The sequence below is a fragment of the Numida meleagris genome, chromosome 2 (genome assembly GCF_002078875.1).
Source record: "Numida meleagris isolate 19003 breed g44 Domestic line chromosome 2, NumMel1.0, whole genome shotgun sequence".
Classification (NCBI taxonomy): domain Eukaryota; kingdom Metazoa; phylum Chordata; class Aves; order Galliformes; family Numididae; genus Numida; species Numida meleagris.
In genome coordinates this window covers 100,756,845-100,779,989 of record NC_034410.1, presented here as the reverse complement: position 1 = coordinate 100,779,989, position 23,145 = coordinate 100,756,845, and the positions used below count along the sequence as shown (strand labels likewise).

Genomic DNA, 23,145 nt, shown 5'->3' with positions numbered 1-23,145 from the left:
AAAAGGCTGCGCTCCAAATGCCCAGTAAAGAGTTTCATTTCCTACCCTGTCTTACGTATTCTAAAACCAACTTCCTTTTTTTGTTTTCCTTTGATGAAGAGTGAACTAAAATTAGTGTTCTGCTTGTCTTTTCCCATCATATTTCTTGGCAGTTCCATGTAAATATGTGAATAAGGCTTGCACCCCTTTTTACACAGTTAAGAGTGAGAAGAGAGCTATTGTAAAGCAGTGTGCGTTGGCACTTGATCTGCCTGCAATTTTCTCATTGCCACTTCTTCTGCCAGCAAGTCCCTGGCAAGGAATGGAGCCTTCAGTTGCAGAGTGGCTTTGGCGGGCATGGTCTGGGCAGCGTGTGCTACAGTGGCAACACAGCATCGTAGGGGTTGGAAGGGACTCCTGGGGGTCAAGTCCAACCCCCTGCTAAAGCATCTCCCTGCAGCACGTTGCTTTGAAAAGTGGTGCTATCTAGGTGAGGTTCCTGGAGGTCTAGCTAGAAGTGACTGTAGTAGATTCTTTTTCCAGTTGGAATAAAAAAAGTTCAGTTGTAGAAACACATTTAATCAAGTGCAGAGTTGGTATTGGGTGAGATTGTGCTAAAGCTTTTTCAAAATGTGTCCCCATTAATTCAGCTCGTTCTGTTTTCCAGTTGAGTAAAAGCGACGGTGCACAGAAAGAAGTTAAATATGAGCCCTTTTCTTTTCCTGACGGTGAGTATGGGGTTTTAAGTAATTTTCCATTTGCTCATGCTGAAGTGGATCAGATAGAAGGAATGCTCGAGAACCCTCCTTTCAGTGCCTTTGGATATTAACCTTCAGCAAGCGATAGAAATATAAGGAATTGAAAGTTTAGGCAAGTTAAAATGCTGGTCAGGTAGTCAGCGTAACTGTCATACAGCTGACAAGCTAATATATGAAAAATTCCTGCATCAGGAGCCATTTGCATGGAACACGCACGCGTTTTGTAAGTTCCCCTACCAGAGGCTGGGGGGAGGGCTTGAAACTGAAGCAAAAACGGTGAAGAGGGCTTTTAAAACCCACCCTGAGTGCAGAGAGCGGCTGATGTTGGAGGGAAGTATTGGCTGAACCCATCCCCTGGTACTGTGTTCTTTACCATCCATCACTAATGATGCAGGCTTTGCTGCACCTCGTCCATGTGTCACAACGTGGCCAATGTTCTGCAGCTTCCTTGGGGTGTCCTGGCTGAAAGCTGCTGCTTTACTGATTTAGAGCCCTACTGTAAGGAGGGTTTTACACATCTGCGATGCTTCGCTGTGGTAAACTTGTCTGCTGTTGTCCTTTAGGAAAAGCTTAAGCAACTCTTCTTTTATTTCTTTCTTTCTTCCCTTCAGATATCGGTTCTAATAACTGTGGCTATTACGACCTGCAGGCAGTGCTAACGCATCAGGGCAGATCAAGTTCCTCTGGGCATTACGTGTCCTGGGTTAAGAGGAAACAAGGTGAGAAGAAAGTAAAACAGCGCTGGGAATGGAGGGAGCGTCGAGGGGGCTGAGGGGCTGCCAGCTCTCTTGGCGGCGCTGTCCCTCTGTCACAAGCAATCTCTGTGTTTGTTTCTCTTGCAGATGAGTGGATTAAGTTTGATGATGACAAAGTCAGCATTGTCACACCTGAAGACATCCTGAGGTTATCTGGGGGAGGAGACTGGCATATAGCCTACGTTCTACTCTACGGCCCGCGCAGAATTGAAGTAATTGAAGACGAAGCTGAACAGTAGTCTTTGGTTCTGGTCATTCTGCCTAGGTGTGAAATAAATGTTGATTACTGATCACTTCTTTAACCCCAGAGCTTTAGCAGGTGGATCCATAATTCGTTCAGACCTTTTCATGTGAAGAGGGACATTGTTTAAAAACTGATCCATGTACCAATTAGTCACTACGGGACTGGACTGCCCACCACGGTAGTGACCATACTTAAAATAGCTTTAATGTCTTGCAGAAGATAATTTTTTTTTTTTTAAATGAGCCTCTCTCCCCTCTTCCTCTCTAATGTCATCAAGTATTTATTACACACCTACTCTCACATTTGTTACTCTTGCATGGTTCATACCACAGTGCAGTGGCTCTGCCTCCTGCGGTGCTTCGGGCGGGCAGGTAGAAGACAAACTGTTTCCTCCTCGCGTAACTCAGTGCTGCTGCCCATAGCCAACAGCCGTGGCTACAATCAAGGGTTTTGCCCAGCCTGACCTGCTGATCAGTCTGTGCTGTTGCTGCCATTTCATGGCTTTACAATAAATTGTGATCGACACTGTGTCTCCATTAAAAAAAAAAGAAGTTGGTGGCTTGACAGCGTAGTTAGTATGCGTCTGTTTTCACTTCTTGGGCCATCGCTGCTGAATGTCTTCTAGCAGGCAAGGAGGAAAGGCACTTCATTTATTTTTAAGCTGTAGAGAAGGGCACGGATCAGTGCTTGGACTCCTCCTGTTCAGCATCTTCCCCCAAGGGGCAGAGCACTGCTGGGGGCATCGGTGACAATGAGTTTGTCAGGAGCAGAAGAAATCTGCGCTCCACTATGCACAAAGTGACAGAGCTCAGAAGGATCACATCCACACTGGGGGGCAGCTCCACGCCAGCCTCTGGCCTTGAACACAGGCACTGAGATGACAGTTCATGCTGCAGGAATTGGTAATAAAGCACCAAACACAGCTGCTTCATTCACCAGCCCTTGGGGCCTTCCTTAGCCCCAGCTTTCCCCCTGTCAAGGTGGCTGCATCACTTCAGCTACTGAACAGCAGGGGAATTCACAGGTGTTACTACCTATTCCACAGAGAGATGTTCCAATAAGCTGTTTTCCAAATAGCCATTGGAGTTACTTCACTGAGAGTAGTGATGCTACAACAGGCACCAAAGCTGTAGCAGGCTACAACGTAACGCACAAAACACTTGATTTTATTTTTTTTTAAAGAACAAACACAGCTCCAGGAACAGCTGGTACCATCCGACAAGCTGCTCCCTGGTCCAGAACACATTGCTGCCTCACAAATGAGGAATTTTTCTGTCCCAGTTCACACCATGAGGGAGTTCCTATAGAGGCAGAACCCTCCAGGCCGAACAAAGCCTGCAGCATCTCCGAGGATGGACTCAGTGCCTCAGGTCTCCCACCCAGCCCCATTTCCTCACTGACTCATTTGCCAGCAGGTATAGCAGCGTGCTCTACAGCTGCCACCACCCCCATGAGGATGTAGGAGTCATTCCTCTTGAACCCTCCTCTGAGCAACCCCACGCTGCCGTGCCAGTTTCCAGCCCCCTTTTTCCATTTCCCCTATCTCTGATGAAGCATGCAAAGGACGAATAATTATTCTCTCAGAAACGGGGGGAAACTGAACAGTATTACAAAAAGGGTTTATTGTTTTTTTTTTTTTTTGACATAAGATACCTATCAAAGACCCGCTCCTAGCACCAACGGTCTCACCCTTACCTCACGAGGAAGCAGGGAGGCAGCACGCTAGCTGCCGCTGTCGGTGTCGTTGGTCAGGCTCTCGGCAAGGTCCCCCAGCCCCGCTTTGCTCAGCGCGGCGATCAGGTGCTCGGGTGTGGCGTGCGCACCCTCCTGGTCCTGCCAGGCAACCAGCAGCTGCTTGGCTCTCATCTTCACGTCTTCGCTATCCGCCTCGATCTGACGGATATCGGAATCCTTCATTTCCAAGTAGGGGGCCAAAGCCCTCCAGTGCTCCCCCAGCCTGATGGCGAATGCCTCCATTTGTTCCCCTGTCAAGGGTTTGTCCCGTTGCGACTCCGGACCTGGAGCAAAAGAAAACAAAAGAATCACAGCGAGACTCAGGGAGTGCCTCAAGCAGATGCTGCTATCCCTCCCTCAGCTGCCCCACTTGGAACCTCTGACTTAGTCACCAACACTCTGAAAACCTCAACAGTGAGCATTTACGAGCCCCTCGGTGGCTCTGGCTCTGTACAGCTGTATCACTTGGGTTTCAAGCAGAACATCCCTTATTAGTCATCGCATTGAAGCGGTGCCTGCTTGACTGAGAGAACTGCTCAAGCCTCACGTACGTCAGAGCTGCCTCTGCCAAGTGAAAGCAGGGAGCCTGCAGTTGGCAGTACGTGAGGCAGCTGCAGCGGCACAGCACAGTGAACTTAGTTCAGCAGCTGACTGTCTTTCACACTTTTAGTCACTTTACAGACTTAACCCAGCCAACGTTGCGTTGATTCGTGAAGAGCAGCTAAGGAGCCTCAGAGCAGAGTGGGGACAGGGCATGAACAGGGGCTGAGCTTCAATGTGCAGTCAGTCCTTGAAGGACTTCTCTCATTCTGGCACCACAGCAACAATCCCGACTCCCTGCTCTGCCGAGAAGCCAAGCGAGCACAGGAGCAGGTTACAAATCTACAGCTCATCGTGGGTTATAACCTATGGTTTGCCACTGACGGTTATTTCACGCGCTTTCCAAGAAAAACCACGTCATGCCTGAATTATTTACGCACAGGGAGTCAGCATATTCCCGATGTTCATGAGCAGCTCACCCTCGTGACACCCAGTGAGCAAGCATGGACTGAGTTCCAGCTCCTCGCAGTGCTACACCCACTGATCTGAGCTAAGCCCACTACACTCAGGGGAAAGAACCGAGGAGCACGAGTGACAGAAGAACAACAAGCATCCAGATCACTTCCATTAGTTCTAAACACGCCATGCACACCGCAGTCTTCGCTTTAAGACAACATTTAAAGAGAGATGTAAATTCAACACAGTGAAACCCAGAAGGGGGATTCAGGCAGCGCGAGATTCAAGAGAACTCCACTAGCAGCATGGAGACTGGAAATGAAGAGGTGAGGGGCTGATGGAGGAGGCAACAGAAGCGAGATGCACGCGGGCCCGCCGGCAGCTCTCCAGCAACAAAAATCTCTCAACCAAATCCTGAGGCCCTCGGGTGGGAGCTCCCCACCCTGCACACCCCTCCTGCCTGCGCCGGGGACAAGAGCTCATGGACAGGGGTACAGAGCACAAGGGGGAAGGTGCTACGAGATGAAGGTGTGAATGAGGATGGAGGAAGGCAGTTCACAGACACGGGAGATAGGAGGAAACGTGAGAGCATGACCAAGGTTATGGGCAAGAGGCAAAAAGGAAGGGGCTGGCTCATGGAGAGGAACAAGAGATGACATCTGCCAGGAAGGTTCCTGTCTCCTCCGTCAGAGATGTTTTTGCCTTTAAGGTATTTCAAATGAAGATGAAGTAAAGATAATAAAGAGAAGTTGAAGAGGAATAGATCTGTTTCTCAAAGTCTCATAGCTACATACCCAGCTCTAGGGAGGCCCTCACCCATGGCATCTAAAGGGCAGAAAGAAGAGGAAAGGTGCAGAGGAACGCTCGGGGAGGTTTGTACACAGCAGCACGGACCTTTCAGCTACAACTGCCCAGCAATTCTGTAAGCATACACCTTGCAGCACAAACGGCAGAACAGGCCCCTAACAAATACACCTCTCCCACTTGGAGAAGTCGGACACTGTCAGCACTGCTGAGCACGAGACCGAGGGGAGTTGCAGCTGCGTGAGCTGAGGAGGCCACGGTTTTTGGTATGAATGTGGGCACACGTGAGGAGTGCCAGGGCAACCAAGAGTGGTAACCCTCAGAAGAAACTACCATTTCAACACAGCTTCTACTCTATGCATCAAGAGAACTGTGAAAATACTAAGAACATGCAAATCTTACTTTCATTGTTTTCCTTTAATAAAGCATCATTATCTTCCTCATCTTCATCTTCGCCTGTTTTTATTTCTTCAGAAGGAGGCTACAATGAGAGAACTAAACATCATTGGATGAATTTCGTGTTTAAAGAAATTTTTACAGCTCTATGGTGGTGCCTGGCACGTGTGTTAGAACGCAAAATCTGACACGATCCCACAATGAGGACTAAAACTCTCCCACAGCCCTTTGGATCCAGCAGTGATAATACAACATTTATTAATAAAAAAAACCTAACAAAGGTCCCACTGACTTCATGGGATTCTCTCCGGTTCTTTCTGTACCAACTACAACTAGGGCATAGCATCTATTGCTTTTTTACTTTCTTTAAAGCAAACAAACAAGCCAGAACTTCAAATCCCAGAACCTTCTTTAAGCCTACACTACCAGGAAACTTAATTCCTTCCTCTCTTAAGAGAGAGTTCCTCGAGTTCTCGGTACTGTCAAAGTCCCCAGCAGACAATTACAGGTGGCAAACACATAAGCAAACAGCAGATTTCTCACTCTCTGAGTAAGCTATAGATCGGACAAGATGAACAAAAGGTTCCTGTTTTCTACATTTCAGTCACAGGCCTTATCCATGTATTTGTTCCCTGCCGTAACACCTGCTACATGACAGGAGGAGCATCAGAAACGCTGCATCAAGTGTCTGCTTAACAGCTCTCCCTTCCCAGTACTTTTTCCAAAATCACTTTTAGCATCCAGTTAGCTCTGATGGCCAAACAAGCAAGAAAGCTATGAATAACAAACCAACCATTACAACTCTGTCATTTTACTTTGCAGACAAGGAAGGTCTCACGTATGGAACCATAGGTTCATACCCATAAAGAATAGCTCAGTTGTGCTAACTCAAAGGCTTAGAAACGTCCCCCTCCCCAGCGTTAGCCTCCCTTACCACTGCATACAGAGAAACATGAAGGAACCCTAAGGGCCCTTGCCTCAAACCTGTACTGTTGAACATGCAAAGAGACAATGCCTTTGGGTTTACAGCTCCACCAGTTCTACTTTTCTTTACATATATGAAAAGCCAGGGGGCAGCCAGAATACCTCTGGGTAAGCTTTGTTACAGCCATCTCCCACACTATCCTCGGCTGCATCCTCTGCCCTTCGCTGCAGGCAGCTGCCCCAGTGACCACAGCTACTCACACTGGGAGCTGTAACACAGCTCGTATCCTCCACGGCAGCCGTTTGCACCGCGACACTGAGCCCAAGCAGCCCAGCACAAACACATTCCTGTCTAGCAACTTTGCAATGGGTGCAGAAATGCTTGGATTGCCACAGCTGTTTGTTCACAGAACAGAAGGCAGAGCTCAGCAGTTGATTTGTTAGTCAATGTCATCTGAAACTTAATGTTATCCTCATAGATTAAACCAATTTTCCCTGCAATTTTTCCTTTAACGTGCAAACATTTTTCTTGTGTTTTTCCCCACGTACCAAATGGACTGCAGAAAGAGACAAGCAGGAAGTCAAATTAATTCATTTATTATTATTATAGGATAATACCACTTACAGGCAACTCCTTGGCTAATTTGATTACCATGTTTTCTAGATATTCTGGTAAGCTCTTGAACTGCTGATTTGTTGGCTGGAAGAAATGCGGGCTTCTGCGTGCCAGTAGTCTTAGCGCTCTCCATCCATAGTTAGAATTGTTCACAGCCCTGCAATGAGCACAAATCCAGCTGGTAACAGTCTGTCACATGTAAAAGACAGAAAGATCTGACTAATTTCCTAATAATAATTGTTCTGTCCAAACCTGTGCAGACTTGCGCATCAGTAGATTCTGACAAAGATATAAAGTACTACAGAGAGTACTGTTGTTTTCTTTAGCAATCCAAACACGACAGACACGAAAACGAAGTGAAACAAAACAGAGGCTCACGTACTTGTACTTATTTTCAACCATGTTTTCAGGATCTGCTTGTTCAATGGCTTCTTCAAAGAATTCTTCCAGTGTTGGCATATATTCCCTAAAAAAACAAAACATGGAGCTTACTATTACTTGCGTATTTCAGTTTCTTCATAAACACCTCACACTTGTCCGCAGAAACAGAAAGAAAAAAAAAGTCCCTCAAATTCAAAAACTGCAAGTAAGCAAAGAGTTGGTTAGGTATCAGCAGTCACTAGCACTGCCCATTATTTGTATTTAGCCCTTTTGCCATATAGAAGGGTGAATCATATCATACAATTGCTCAGTGGTTTGGGCTGAAAGAGACCTTAAAGCCCATCCAGCATCACCCTGCTGTGGGCAGGGCTGCCCCCCACCAGCTCAGCTGCCCAGGGCCCCATCCAACCTGGCCTTGAGCACCTCCAGGGATGGGGCACCACAGCTTCTCTGGGCAGCTGTGCCAGCACTTCACTGCCCTCCTGAGTGAAGAATTTCTTCCTAACATCTCACCTAAATCTCCCCTCTTTTAAAGTCATCCCCCCTTGCCCTCCCCACTATCTACCTCTGTAAAAAGTCGGTCTCTGTCCTGCTTACAATCTCCCTTCACACCGATATCTTAAAGCACGTTTGATGACAAAGGAATACAGGACAAGACATGACTTCCAGCAAACAGACTTTGGTAAAAGCATCTGTAACAACTGGCTGGCTTTATTTGAGACGTGCTCTCACATGCACAGCTCACAGATACTCAGGAATCTCAAATGGCTGCTTCATTTTGTGTGATTTGATAGGATGGGATAAGCGAGCATGGACTCCTCCCCTAATAATCATGCAGTCACTCCAGTTTCACTTGCAACCAGAGAAAGCTGAAATACTCTCTCTACCCAATTTCAGTTATTTATGGTCACCGCGCTGTACTCAGAAGGACCTTGACAGGCTGGCAGGACCGGCTGACAGGAACCTCATGAAGATCAATAAAGGGAAATACAAAGCCCTGCCTCTGGAGAGGAACAACCCCGGGCACCAGGACATGCTGCGGGATGCCCAGCTGGAAAGCAGCTCTGCAGAAAAGGTTTTTTGGAAAGTAAATGTGAGCCTGTAGCACGAGCTTCTGGCCAAGAAGGGTGGCAGCACCTCAGGCTGCCAACAGGCCAGGGGAGGTGATGCTTCCCTTCTGTTCAGCACTGCTGATATGCATCTGGAGCGCTGGGTCCAGTTCTGGGCTCACCAGTACAAGAGATGCTGGCCCACACAAAAAGCTGTGCACAGATGGGAACATCTGACATGCAAGGGGAGGCCTAGGGAACAGGAAATTCCATGTAAGCATAAGGAGCTGAAAAAAAGAAATCCTAACCAAAAAAATCCCCAGAAATGAAGAAACATTTCCGTGAGAGTGGTCAGGGAAGAACAGAAAAACAAAAGGGAGAAGAAAGAGCACTGGCATGCTTAAGGGTACTACTGACTACTGGAACCAAAGCTAGCACCTCAAAAACCCAAATGATTTGAATCCTACCGTATTTGGCACTATGAAGAAACTTAAAACACAGATTTTATACCAAGAACAGCTATCTAAAAGGAAGGCAAGTAAAGCAGTACTATGCCATTTTGATGAAGACAAGAGGAGCCAAAGCAAAAAGCTACAGTGTCTTGACAATGTAAAGTCACAGAGCCTATAACAAAACTTGGAACTGAATCCAGACTCCTTGGAACTTGTTCTTTCCTGTTGACCACAGCATGCATTTGTGCGTGGTTTTGTTGTTGTTTCGCTTTGTTTTCCTCCCTTGTCTTCATACACAAGGATTCAGAAGTTTAGGTTCCAAGCTCAACTCCACCTTCAGTCTCTGAGCTGCATATCTTATCAAGAAGGGAAGGTGCTTTCTCAGCAAAACTCCCACCCTCTGGAGAAGCAGTTCCTGTGCTCAGGATGCCTGCCAGCTAGCATCTCTCCACAGGCACCCACAGCCTTTTCAGATGCTACCACCAAAGCCCTCTTTGGAAAAGAAATGGGACGGTTCCCAAACTTCCACATCACCACAAAAGGGAATTATGTGCTCTCTAACAAGTAGACAGTTATGTAGAAACGGATATTTTCAGTATTTCCTACAATTGTGCATGCAGAAAGGATAACCAATAATTGCATTTTGCTACACCTGCACCACTAGTAGATGTGATGCGTGTTGAAACGATGCGTGCTAACTGATTTCATCTTATCTGGTATTGCTCAAAGCACATGCCTACCTCAAAATCTGCTATTTTTGTTAGAGTCAGACGTGGCAACCTTCCTTTCTCCTGTAAGGTGCTTAATTATACAATCACCTGCTATAAAAATGAGATTTTCCACCTGTTTTTTTCAGCTCAGATTTTTACTAAGCAATGAAAATTACTGACAACATAAACGTTAGTCAAGAAAACTAATGTTCTGTAGGAAGATTTCAAGACAGATGCATACAAGCAGTTTCTCTCAGAACATACAGTGAAGTGGCATGCTATGTATATCTGAAACACTTTCCTTATGTAGCTTTGAAATAATAATAATTTTGTATATCTACCCAAGGGCTGGAGGTTAGCTTTAGACAATGGTGTGCCATTTCTCACCTACCTGCTCTCAGATTTACAAGCTTCCATGTTATCAGGACATAAATTCCAAAGTCGGGTCAGTTCCTCACTGAAAAAGTGAAACACAGACACATATTAAACTCCACATTCATCATTCTATCATTCCCCATTCCATTGGTCACCAAAGAAAGACACACAAAACAGCGCCACAGAAACTCTCATCCCACAGCCTTTACACCGAAGCACACGATAGAAGGTTTGTATTACAAACACCTCTAGGAATTAGCAGAAGAGACACCACAGAAATCCTCCAAGAAAAAAAAAGAAACAGAATAAAACACACCAAAACAAAATAAGAGTAAAGAAAAAAACAACCAACGTACTTCCCCATGAGGATTTTTTTGTTTGGTCCTTTTCCTAAGAAGTCCTCTGGAGCTGGCCTCTTTCTTGCAGGCCTCATTGGCTTAGAATCAGGAGGCCTACAGCAAAAGAAAATTGAAAAAAATTAAAAAAAAAAGGTGCTCTTTAAAACCAAGCCAGTAATATTTAAGAAAAGAAAATTACGTTATTTCATTTCAAATAGCTTCAAGTTAAATCACAATGAAAGTAATCAGAAGGATGGGGATTACCAGGGTGGAAAGAGAGAGGGGGAAGGAGGAAGGACAACATAAAGCAGGGGTAAGGACAGAGATTGGCCATACACCAAAATCAGTTAACTCACAAAAGTAAAGGCTTGTCAGAGTCCCGATACAGAGAAAGAAACAAATCACATTTACTTCAGCAGCACATACTAAGTGTGATCTACCCTGCTGCTGGGATCATCTGCACTATGATTGCAAGTTCTCCTTCCCCAGCTGCACCTGATTTCATGGGATCAGAGAATGGAGATCCCAAATCACTGAGGTTAGGGTAAGACCTACCCAAGCTGAAACTCTGGCTGAGATCTAAAGAAGGAGACAGAACATTTATAAATAAGTCAAATTTCAAAACTTTACTTTTCTTCCCTCCCCCCTCCAATAGCAACTTCTCTTTTCTCACCACCCCCCGCCCTGTTTTTGCAAATGGCTGAAGTCAGGAGGAGATGGCTCTACCCGATCCCTCCACAAAAGGAAATTTGCAAAGAAGTAGTGACCAGGCTGCTCCTCACCAGAAAGGGGCAGTGGGTGCAATGAATAGGGATGTAAAGGAAATGTTTCGGTCACCAACTCAAAACAGTTAAGTAGACATACAGAGACTAAGTTCTTTTGGCACTAGCTAGTAACTAACTACACAGGAAACCTTTTGATGGCTATAGCCACCTAACCATAGTTTCCTTTCAGCTAAGTAATCAGCACTAAGTGGAAAACCTAATCAATAAAGGTATATAAGAGGAAAACTGTAACGCAAATTCCAGGTTTGCAACCCTATTAAAGCCATAGTGCCAGCAGCTCCCGTAGAGGCAATCCATGCTGGTATTTGTACAAGTCAGGCATTAACTCGTTCATCCTAGTGCCTGCCAAAAGCAGGAAGGGAGAGAACACGATCCAGTCTCCCCAGTCACTGGACCCTCGGTACTGAGAGAACAAAATGCTGCCACGAGATAGTGAGGAATGCTTTCCTGAGACCCGCATATGCCAGACTCTTCACTTGCATAATGAAGCCTTACGACTTTTGACAGACATCTAAGAGCATTCTGCACACACAGAATGGACACCCAACTATAAAAACATCCAAGGTTCATAGACACTGTGGATAAATACTCTACAGCTGAGCCACCATTTCAAGTAAGCAGCAAGTTTCTACTTAGCAAGAGAGGTACCTTTCTTTCACAAAGCTCGGGCAGCCTTCGTTTTTCCACGAGTTCCAGTTTTCTTCAGTATTTAATATATGCTGGAGAAAGAATATTCCACGTTATTAGGATCACGATTACCTCAAAGTTTGGACCCACGAGTTTTAATTTAGCTATTATAACTAAAGGAAAAACTGATTCAGTGTACTTCGGTCACAACTGACAGTATAATCAGCTACTTTCATTTATTCAAAAATAGTGCACTTCCACTCTTCAATGACTACGGAAAAGGCTTTCTTCTGTGGACAAACAGATGTAGCCGAAGTAGAAGAAAAAAGAGAAAACAAGAAGTTAAAAAAAAAATTCAACTTGTGTCTTATTCCCATGTCTTTGGACATATAGCATTCCTTTTTGTAAAGATCCCATCAGCACCTCACGCGTGTATACAAGCACGTACAATACTCATTTCCATTTCTCCCCAGGAGAAAGAAGTGCACATTAATGAAAACATAGGGAAAATGTGGCTACAAAATAGAAAGATGCGATGAGATCATCTTTAGTGAGATAAAAGTCTCCCAGACATTACACCTGTGTACCAAAAGCCAGTTTAAACCACTACAGCCTTTTCACTCCTTACACCTGCTAGACAGTTAGGTTCAGACATGCACCAAAGCACTGACCTCTACCATTTTTGAGAATCTTTCCCCATCTGGAGGATTTTCTGAAAGAAGCTGCAGTTGGGAGGGGAAAAAAAAAAAAAAAAAAGAGTTAACTGATTACATTGCTATTTGTAGCAGAATACTTAGGAAAAAACAAAAACAACGAAACAAAGAAAATGGTGTTTTTTTGCCTTAAGGGTCATTGACACAATATTACATGAGGTAATTACTTTGTCCATGCAAATTTTTATAGAAGTACCTAGTGCACCAACCTGGTAAACTGCTTTTGTAGTATCTTCAATCCAAAGAGACTGCTCATCTGTTAGAACATAGTTTGAACTGGAAAAAAAATATAAACCATTTACACCAGATCCTTCCTGAGAGGTGTATGGGGGGGGGGGCGGTGCTGAAGAAAGGCTTTTGAATATGCTAAAATCTAGTCCCATGAGCTCACCACCTTTTGGTTTGTGGAGTTCATTAGAGGGGCTTGTACTGACAGGTTTAAGTTCATGCAAAAAAAGTCAATTTGTGTGACTGATGGTAACGATTAGTAAGTGAAAGTGAAAGCAATACAGAGAGATAAATACAACATCTAGGATATGGCTCATTTCGTTTCCTAGATGGATTTTTTTTAAACTAACTGAACATCAGATGATTTTGATTCAAGAATAATCCATGCCATTTACATGCTTTCAAAGCAAACCAGATTTTTACAAAGCTCTAGGTACCTTAAATGGCGAATACAAACATGATGATTGCTAAACCAGTAACATGAGAAAGGCCTATAGAACTAGTTTCCCTTTGTTAATAGGATTCCTTTTTAAGAAAATCATCTTTTTTAAGGAAGGGAATAATTTGTATTATCTTACAACACCTGCAACAAGTGTTACACTATGCCATTTACGTATCGCATTATCCTTGATTGCTGACAAGTGAGTCCTTTAATGCCCTGTTTAATGAGTCGTCACTGAAATGACCAACTATCACCTCTACTGCACCCAACTGCAATTCAGGACACCTGAATCCTATTCCTTCTCCACCACTGGCTTGCGTTTGTAAATAATTTATAAAACAGTGAGACTGATCTAGTTGGCAGAGTTCTCTGAGATCTGTTTCTAAAGGGCAGTGTATCACAGGTGAAAGACAACTTCCTTCAGCGTTCATCTTTATGCACACATATGGCCAATGGCACACAGCACGAACCAACAGGCACTTTTTTCTTCAGCATCCATTAGAGTATGGAGTAGAAAAACCACAGGGCTTTGTTCTGAGCTGCCAGCTTATAAAAGCAATAATTATTATTATTGCTATTTTAGACAGAATTCTGCAGTGCATTAGGAAAAAACAAGTCAGTAACCAACGTCACATGAAGACTGCAGAGCTGGTTATACATATGGCACCCATTTTGAACCTGTAAGCAGCTTGCACTACTACCTAATAGCTTACTGGTACCAAAGAATCTCGTGGTTAACAGTCACCTTAAAAAGCCCTGGTGATTTCTGCTTTTCTGAGACCCCATCTTAGCTCCCCCATCTCAAAACACAAATATTTCCGTATTACCTTTTAAATTTGACCTGTCCCTTCAGATACTGAAACAGTATTAGATACTGCAACAAGATGTGACGGCGGAAGTTGCTGTCACTCAGCTGCAAATCCATCAGCTGGACAAAAACAGAAGAATTACACATATTTTAAAGACATGCATAACTGAAAAAAAAATGCAAAAATCCAACAAAGATTTTCAGGGAAGTCAGACGGGGACTGTTTTCCCAATAAAAACTATTCAGTTTCCCCTGTACTTTAAAGACAGCGCTCCACGAAGTACTAAGATCAGTGCAACTGTCACCTACCACAATTTAGGAAAGCCAGTTAGCAAAGCTTTTAATCAGCTTCTTAGAACCTTGAGGAACTGCTCGTAAAATAGACAGCATATTCCTAAATCTTTTGAAAATCATTTTACACTGCCTATTCTACCTAATGTATCGACCACCTTGAAATGAACAAGAATTCAGAAAAACAAATATTCCGTGTTTTCAGTAGCTTAAGGAGAGCTTGCTTCCTTTTCCTGTGAACTACTGGCTACAACATAAAGACTTGGCTACCACCAAAGGGTTCACTCATCATCATCTGCACACTGACACACCCTTTGTTTCTGCCCCATGGGCCTGCAACTTGATAGCTCATACAAAGAGAACACAGAAGGTTCCTTTTCCTTGAAGACCTTTGACTTATGTGCTTATTAAGCCACCGGTTCTATACTATGTTATGATAAAACACAAGCCAAAGGCTTATGAGCCTCTTTTCCTCTTTTCTATTCCAGAAAGAGAAAACTCACTTTGCACTGAAACTTGCTTTCTGTCATCTACTAATATACGTGTGTAGAAGTTAAAGCTCCAAATTATTCCAAAACAAAGACAAGCATTTTAGGATTAAATCTGGTTGTGTTGTATTTTCGAGTTACCTCTGACAGAGTTCAAAACTCTCAATATCTTTTTCAAAGGAGTTTTAAAGAAGACTCTTAAGAGGCAGGAAATAGTTAACGCATCATGGGTCAAGTTTAGAAAATGTAATAGTAAAGGCAATTAAAATCACCACTCAGCTCTTAAAATATTCACCTTCTTTCAACATCCTTTTTTTAAAAGGCAACAAAGCACCTCAAATGCAATACATAAATAAGAGCTTTACTGCAGACTCTTATTCCAGAAACATTAGTCCCCGACTCATAAACTAAGAGAGGGAATCCACAGAGAAAATAAAATTAATTTGAAAAACCCAGAAGAAATTTACCTTAATTAACAATGCGGTGAAATAACGCAACGAGATCCCCTGAGAAACTGTGGAGACCTTTATGACCCAGCTAGACACGGCACAGATCAAAACCTGCTCCAGCTGAGAGCTGTGAGCAGGGAGGTTGAACTAGATTGTCTCTCCAGGTTCCCTTCAAGCTCACCCAGCTTGACTGGGAGCAAAGAGACGCCGTACCTTCTCACTAGTCAGGAACTTGGCAAAGTACACGTGTTCTCCACCTGTTTTCAGCTCCTCCAGCTTCTTTCGGGAAGCCTGCGTGTCATCCAATTTGTAACTTTTGAAAACAGCCAAAACTTCTTCTGAGTACTGTAAAATGGTCATTCACCAGACGAAAAAGAATTTCATTAGGAAATTATAGCAGTCATAGCACCGAGCAAATAAAATCATTTGCAAACCTGCTATAAGACTGCCAAAATAACACCTTTAAAACGTATGGGCTGCAAACAATGCACAAATGCTTTCTTGATAGACGTTACAAAGAAAAAAAGGTTTACATGATGATAGTGCTTATATCCAAACACCATTAAAGATGTTCAGAATATACACAAAGGTAAATAAGTTAGAGTTAAGTTTGCACTCCTGCGCTTAAAATCAATTCAGAGCCTCAAAACTGAAGAAAATCTGTCAATAAAAGTCATGTGAAAGACATGAACCTTACCTTCATTCTCTCAATCATGGTTTTTTTGTTATTTTGGTTTTTTTTGTTAAAGCTGAGAAGGTAGACTTTATTAACCAGATTTATATTAGGATGTCTGTGCAGATGTTACCTCTAATTCGCTCTAAGTAGAAGGGCACTTCAGCGATTCAATGAACAAAATGAGTAGGGATAAAGAAAAAGGAGGGATTGTGATAAAATGTGGGAATGTTTATGTTTGTTCATTGTAGTAATTGTGATAAAGTGTGAATGTGAGACTGTTTGTCCATTGTGAAGGAAAGTACTGCTAGCAATATCCAATATCCAGAATACAGAGAATGAAGATTAGGAGAAAAAGAAAAAAAATTGAGCTTCTTACTATTAAATGGAAACTGACTGACCAAGCGTGAAGAAATATGTTATCTTTGCAATAAACCATCCTCAGTCTTCATCGTAAGCAAAACTGAAACAGCTGGCTGAAGGGGACCTTCAGGTCATTGCTTCTATAGAGATCTGTTTCATTAGAATCTTGTCAGTTTTAGGATTCCAGTGGGATTAATATTCAAAAGTAATCAATATTCAAATGTTAAGACTTGGGATGAGGTAGAGTTATTTTTCTTATGAGACAAAAGAATTTCTGCTTTTTGCAACTTAATCACACACACACAAAAAAAGGCCCTTCTGGCATTACTGCATACCAAGTGCTTCTGTAATTGACTTATGAAAGTTTTATTAGAGGATTTACTCTGCATCTCAATATGCTGTTTACTGTCCAAGGCTCACTTTAGAACCCAGCAAAACGCACTTACTTCCTTATGCACTATCATTTCCACTAACTTCTGCTATTATGCTCACTTTCAATCACATAAACAGTGATTTTCACTTAGGCTGTGCGGTTGAAAGCATGCAGATGGATTACCTTAAGGAAAGTTTTCCATGAGACCTTCTCATAGCACTGCACAGGATTTCTAAAGTAATCTTGAAGCGACCAGAATTTTCTATACAGGTTATAATCTATCGGAATGGAACTGGAAAAAAAACCAACAAAAAAATCCCAATGGTAATGAAAATCTATACTGAAAACATTATATTAAATTCAAGTCCACTCAGGAACGTACAATCCTAGAAAATACTGTTCATTTTGTAAGTGAAATAATGAAGTCAATATCAAGTCCTTAAGGAGAAGTCTGTAATTCCAGATTTGTCCCTAAGAGAACCTTCCATGCAGACTACTGTTACTTTTTCACAAAAAAAAAAAGCACAAACAGGGAAGCAAAAGTCATCTTAGGTGTTTTACACCATCTGGGGAATGAAGAGAAGCACAGTCTTGTTTTCTAAAAGCATATACAGGGTTTACTCATTATCTCTGAACGCATTTTACCAGAACAAGTTTTGCCAAGGTTCACTGTAAAAGAACACCACTTAGAGTATGTAACAGTTGCAAAAAGCATGTAGGTTTTTTTCCAACCCCAGGCAATTCCCACTTAAAGAAATGGAAACACTGCTCGTTTGTATCTAAGGAGGACAAGAAATAAGAACTCTTTCCTTTCACTTCATAAAACTGTTTCAACTTTCAGAATTGCTATGAACTCACCAACTTGTTGGTGCTTCATCATCTCCCATTTCACCTTCTTCTACATCCATCCCTTCATCTCTCTCCTCTGAGTGCTAACAGGAAAAGATAATTACAACTCAATATAAGTGCCACTATAATTTGTATGTATTTTCCACAGAAAAAAGGTTGCAGGGAAATCTCTCTCCTCTGTAGGCTGTAGGGAAAACTTATTGTAAGAAACAGTTCCAATCAACATCTTTCCCCCTCAAAGTCTGCACAGCTTACTGTACCAAAAAAACATGCCCATTTTGAGAATCAGCAGCTTGGTCTGGAAGAGGAACAACTAAATTAGAAGCATACAGTTCTGAATACTATGCAGAGTAGTATATTTCTATGCAAACAAACTTACATGATCACAGAACTGCTTTCTGCAGAGCGAGTAAAAAATGATGTAGGAACTCTCACCTTCTGCCCTAGAGTGCTCTCATGTTCATTGGTATTGAAAACAGTCACATTTTCCAGGTTAAACTGACTCTGCAAGTTAAGTCCTGTAGAAAACAGAGGCTCAATTTTAGAAGCTGTGAATTTTTAAGTCTGTTCTTTCAGTTGGTTGGCTGTGAGATACTTTTACTGAATTCTCAGAAAGACCATTCATAACGTGTGTCTGAAATGACAACAAATGAAAGCCACTTACAGTACTAAGGGTAGAGACAGGAAAAAATACAAATGCAAAGCCATTTTCGCCAACTGGATTTGGTCTGCAGCTATGATAGGCTTATCATATGACAAAGACTAAGTACTCACCTGACTTTTCAGACAGCGGAAACAACCTAGCCAAGAACAGTTGAATTCTTCCACAAAAAACTGTGTTTTGTGATTTGGACAATCTCCTTAGAAGGTCTAAATATTGTAAAAAGTAAAGAATATTACTATGTGTCCCGCTTCCAATTTCTCACACGATAGAACATCAGACTTGTTAATTACATGTCCCACTTCACTAATGAAAAGAAGCTAAGATTTGTAAATTTAAGTATTGCTAACTTCCTCAGATTAGCCACAGTTTTCCTAAATGCATTCCAGCTATTCTGCAAATTCCTACAGTAGTGAAGAAAGATTAGTTCAAACAAATTCTGCTCGTGTATTTCCTCTGATACAGGCCTTGTCTTTGCTGAAGAATAAATATTTATCTGATGTTCTTCTGTAACTGTCTCCACTGATGAGAATCCCCACCTGAGATTTCCCTCAGGTCAGAATGACTTTTACATTAATTGACAACATTCATGAACAACTGCTCAGATGAGTGCCTTTTACCTTCATTATTACTGAACAAATTTGTGTGTAGATTACATTACTGAACTCACTCTCAGGGAGTTCTGTAGTTCTCCACTATCATCCACAAAAAACTAAAACTCACCATTGCACATTCGTAGCAAGTAGTTTTTCCCTGCAGAATAAAACATGTTCTGAAACAAAGAGAAGGTATTTAGGTCAGCAAGAGACAGCAAAACTTTCTGGAGCAGATTTTAATTCAGATACAAGCCATGAGTTTGTAAGGCCAACATAAACAGTCCCACCAATCTCAAGAAAGCATGCATTTAAATGTTGCATTTCAGTCTCTATATAAAACAAACCCAAAACCACAACCAAACAACAAAAACTGCACACGTGACAATGAATTGCAAGAGTAGGATCCACTTGTTTCTCCTCAAACACACTAGTTTTTACACTCATTGCTTTTATTCTTTCATGCATTATTTCTATGCATATATGAAGAGCACTGCATAAAAGATCTTGAGCGTTCATGGCAGTAGTAATTTGGCAGTGGGAGAAAGAAAATAGGAGGTACTTTAAATAATGATAAGATACAGTTTGTGAGTATATTGGGGAGGATAATGTTATCTGAAATACAACAGCCTGCATGCCTATGGAAGTGGTCAAGGAACACAGGCAGGCTAGGACTTCTGCCTGAGCCTGGATTCCCTCTCCAATTAACAGTGCCCGCAGCACAAGAAGCTGAGCAGCCTGTCACCACAGCTCTTCTCCTGCCACAGCACAACTGCACAGCAAGAACGCAGAACCCTCACACAAGCCTTAAAACTCAGCTTGTTCAAGAGCACAAGTATTTCAGGGCAACATATTCACAACTGCTCCAGTCTTGTTCTGGAAAATTCATTAAATAAATGCCCAAGACTTCTTCCCCTGCAAGTTGAAGAGGTAGCAATCTCCTGCAGCTGTGAGGAAGCAGCTGCGTAAGTCAAGGGAAGGCATTCATAGAAACTGCGTATCTCAAGTTCATTTTTCACTTTCTGCAAGTGACACAAGCCACAGACGAGCGAGAAAGGAGTTGGAAACAGAACCATCAAAATTATAATCTCTTTTATTATTATTACTTTTCTGACTTCTGTCATCTGACATTTATAAGCCTCAAGACATAAAATGCTTAACGCTACTATTTTAACATAAATGGACGCAAAGACGATTAAAGTCTCCCTCTAAAAATGTTTCAGGTACGCAAAAGCTTTGGTGTAACATCATAATATGGAAAAACACCTACTGATTTCCACGTAGCAACATTCTTCTCCACAAAAGTGAAAATTTTATCACACTGATCCAAAGGTAAGCAATCCAGAACATCTCCCAGGAGCACAAAAGGTGTTGATGCAGTGCAGATACCTATGAGGGACAGGGAATATTTTGCTCAGCAGATCTGAACAGAAATGCTATAAAACGCATACCATTTGATGGACATTATGTTCAGAAGGAAGAAAAGTTCCTACAATGCTTAACAAAAAGCTTGGGCTCGAGTACGAACTTGCTCTGAAGCTATTTTTCTATGTATACGTATGCAGGTGGGAGCTTTGCACTGATGTATAACAGATAATAAACAGTATCTATTTTCAAAATCTCAAAAGTTTTCAGCATCTCATTGCAGACTGTGGGTGAACTCGTTTAGACTTCTAAATCCACAGTTTGTTCTCACGCACGCATCTAAGATGTCTGAGAATCTTTTTCTCAAGCTAAGCACTGCTGAAGCAGCGCTCCAAGTCTGTATGCTCACGCCTGTACCTTGGTAATGCCTGCATTCACCACAATCAGAGGCCGCTTCGTTCTACAATTGATGAAACGTGTACGTAGTTGAGCTATACTTAATAAACCAAATGAGTATTTGATAGGTAACGTGAACAAATGAACAAATGCAAAGGTGCAAGGGATTTTGGAAGAGATTAGCACGATGGTTTCCGACATACACACAAAGCTATCAAAACAGATTCAATGACCATCTATAAACATTTGTGTACTGACAGGTCAGTACATGAGAGATGAGGCCAGAGAGTCAGCAGAACTGAAATAAAGGTTCTGCCTCAAATGTCATGCATATAACCAAATTCAATTACATTACATTTCACCCCTTTCAGGAAATGGATTTAACCGCTAGCTTAAGGACCACGTATTATCAAAGACAACTGCTGAACACAACTTATCAAAATCAAGGAATTAACATTAAAAGCAACCCAGCGGCCCCTAAAACTGTCAACAGATTAGAGAAAAAAAAACGCTCACCTTCAGTGACTCCATTAATAGCAAGAGAAATAATTGCCAGCAGGTTTTCACACGGAGCTTTGTTTATCTAAACAAAAGGAGCAGCATTAAACTTTTCTATTCAGACACCAACACACTTAATGACATCAGAATTCTTCTTTCCAAGCTGGCACAGCTATAGCATATACATTAAGTTCCCAAATTTTTGGTCTAGAAAGCCAGACGCATCAGTTATGTATACAGAGATTGTACTGAATGCACAACATTTCTTGATCACTTCCGTCCCTGCCACACTTATTCTGCAGACTGAGCCATTCACCTCGGAATGTAAGCATCCCACATTCTACCTACAATCAAGTAATAACAGCAAAAACACTTGTTTACCCCCCTCACCCACTGTCTAGCAGCTTTGTTACACGCTACAAACAGGTGGCCCAATCCACCCCACTCCTGATTTAGAATAATGAACTGTGGTTTGAATTCTAGGCAGAATTCCATGAGCGTTACAAAGAACTGCTGGAAAAGGCCACGCCAACATCTCTCAGCACAGGATGGCACTGGGGATGGTCTCCCTTAGTCGTCCATGTTCAATCTTAATCATATAACTTCCATATCATTCATGTTTTTAATAAGCAGTATTTCCTGATCCTATATGAAGCTGCTCAATTAACGCGTGTTAATTTTTTTTGAACCTGAGCCAGCAGTGTGCCCTTGTGGCCAAGGAGGCCGGTGAGATCCTGGGGTGCACTGACAAGAGCGTGGCCAGCAGGTGGAGGGAGGTGATCCTCCCGCTCTGCTCAGGCCACATCTGGAGCACTGTGTCCAGCTCTGGGCTCCTCAGTTCAAGAAAGACAGGGAATTTCTAAAGAGAGCCCAGCAGAGGGCGACAAAGATGACAACAGGCCTGGAGCATCTCCCTTAGGAGGAAAGGCTGAGAGATCTGGGGCTGTTCAGCCTGGAGGAGAGAAGGCTAAAGCAGCATCTTATCACTACTTAAAAATTTCTAATGAATGGGAGTCACGGAGATAGGGCCAGGCTCTTTTTGGTGGTGCCCAGCAACAGAACAAGGGGCAATGGGCACAAACTACAACACAGGAAGTCCCACGTGAACACGAGGAAGAACTTGACCGTGATGGTGACAGAGCACTGCTTTAGCTGGGGGATGGACTGAATGATCTCCAGAGGTCCCTTCCAGCCCCTACGACTCTGTGAACCTGGAGATGCAAGTTTGTTTTACATCAGCAGATAAGCTCTAGTACTTACTATTTCCTCTTCCACAATAACTCTGAAAGCTTGATCCAGGGTACACTTCTTTTCATTTTCACTGCAAACACAAACGCCTCCCATCAGTTAACAGCACAGACTACCGGGAACAAGATCACCAACACCGACCCGAACAGAGAGCGATAGCCACTCACCTCCCGGGAATCTGATTAAAGGCGTTCAACAGCGGTTTGAGGGTTTTGTGGTGCAGAGCTTCTCTGGTGGAGATCTATCGAGACGCAAACAAACAGAAGTTACCAAACCCAGCACAAAACTAGGAGGCCGCCAACGCTGCTCTGAGGGATCGCCTCCTTCCTCCGTCTGGGGAACGCGCGGCCGCACATCGCTTCTCACACAGCTCTCCCTTCACGGCGGCCCGGAACCGGGCCCGACCCCGGCGCGGGCAGAGGCAGCGAAGGGCCGAGCGCCACACCGGCGCGGCCCGGCTCCGAGCGGACGCCGCAGAGAAGAACCGCCGCCCTCCCGCCGGGCTCACCGTGAAGCGGTGCCGCGCCTCGGGCAGGCTGAAAAGCGGCGGCGACATCGCTCCGGCCGAGCGGCGCTCCACGACGCGCGCTGATGACGCCATAGCGCCGTCCTGGCTGCGCGGCGCGCCCTTTTCTTCCCGCCTCCGCGGGCGGGCAGCGGGCGGAGCTCCGTCGCAGGGGGGCGCCTCCCTCCGGGCACCGTGAGAGCGCCACGCGGGTGTAAGGCCCCAGGAGGGCTGCTGCCGCCGCCGCCGTCGCCGCCGCCGCCGTGGCTCCGAGGGCCC

At 43.5% G+C, this 23,145-nt stretch overlaps 2 protein-coding genes across 6 annotated transcripts in view; one reads left to right on the top strand and one right to left on the bottom strand.

Moving 5' to 3' along the window:
- USP14 (ubiquitin specific peptidase 14) overlaps positions 1 to 2,300 on the top strand; it is a 17,736-nt gene extending 15,436 nt beyond the window's left edge. The window contains exons 14-16 of one of the 2 annotated variants that reach the window (XM_021386656.1): positions 647 to 707; positions 1,349 to 1,456; positions 1,580 to 2,300. In XM_021386656.1, coding sequence (XP_021242331.1) covers positions 647 to 707; positions 1,349 to 1,456; positions 1,580 to 1,731 — 321 coding nt within the window. In that variant the 3' untranslated portion in view covers positions 1,732 to 2,300. The remainder of the gene's footprint in view (positions 1 to 646; positions 708 to 1,348; positions 1,457 to 1,579) is intronic. The other variant, XM_021386657.1, reaches the window with a different exon arrangement.
- The window catches only part of THOC1 (THO complex 1), a 26,216-nt gene extending 3,071 nt beyond the window's left edge, over positions 1 to 23,145 (bottom strand). Inside the window, exons 1-22 of one of the 4 annotated variants that reach the window (XM_021386653.1) lie at positions 22,870 to 23,144; positions 22,529 to 22,602; positions 22,374 to 22,434; positions 21,132 to 21,198; positions 20,125 to 20,243; positions 18,985 to 19,033; positions 18,375 to 18,470; positions 18,036 to 18,118; positions 17,610 to 17,683; positions 16,935 to 17,043; positions 15,556 to 15,687; positions 14,134 to 14,234; positions 12,846 to 12,912; positions 12,595 to 12,645; positions 11,945 to 12,015; positions 11,067 to 11,090; positions 10,530 to 10,625; positions 10,190 to 10,255; positions 7,589 to 7,672; positions 7,216 to 7,363; positions 5,673 to 5,751; positions 3,432 to 3,754 (exon numbers count right to left, since the gene is read on the bottom strand). In XM_021386653.1, the coding sequence (XP_021242328.1) occupies positions 3,459 to 3,754; positions 5,673 to 5,751; positions 7,216 to 7,363; positions 7,589 to 7,672; positions 10,190 to 10,255; positions 10,530 to 10,625; positions 11,067 to 11,090; positions 11,945 to 12,015; positions 12,595 to 12,645; positions 12,846 to 12,912; positions 14,134 to 14,234; positions 15,556 to 15,687; positions 16,935 to 17,043; positions 17,610 to 17,683; positions 18,036 to 18,118; positions 18,375 to 18,470; positions 18,985 to 19,033; positions 20,125 to 20,243; positions 21,132 to 21,198; positions 22,374 to 22,434; positions 22,529 to 22,602; positions 22,870 to 22,962 (2,040 nt within the window). In that variant the 5' untranslated portion in view covers positions 22,963 to 23,144 and the 3' untranslated portion in view covers positions 3,432 to 3,458. Of the gene's footprint in view, positions 1 to 3,336; positions 3,755 to 5,672; positions 5,752 to 7,215; positions 7,364 to 7,588; positions 7,673 to 10,189; positions 10,256 to 10,529; positions 10,626 to 11,066; positions 11,091 to 11,944; positions 12,016 to 12,594; positions 12,646 to 12,845; positions 12,913 to 14,133; positions 14,235 to 15,555; positions 15,688 to 16,934; positions 17,044 to 17,609; positions 17,684 to 18,035; positions 18,119 to 18,374; positions 18,471 to 18,984; positions 19,034 to 20,124; positions 20,244 to 21,131; positions 21,199 to 22,373; positions 22,435 to 22,528; positions 22,603 to 22,869 lie in introns of those variants that run through there. The other 3 variants (XM_021386652.1, XM_021386654.1, XM_021386655.1) reach the window with 3 other exon arrangements.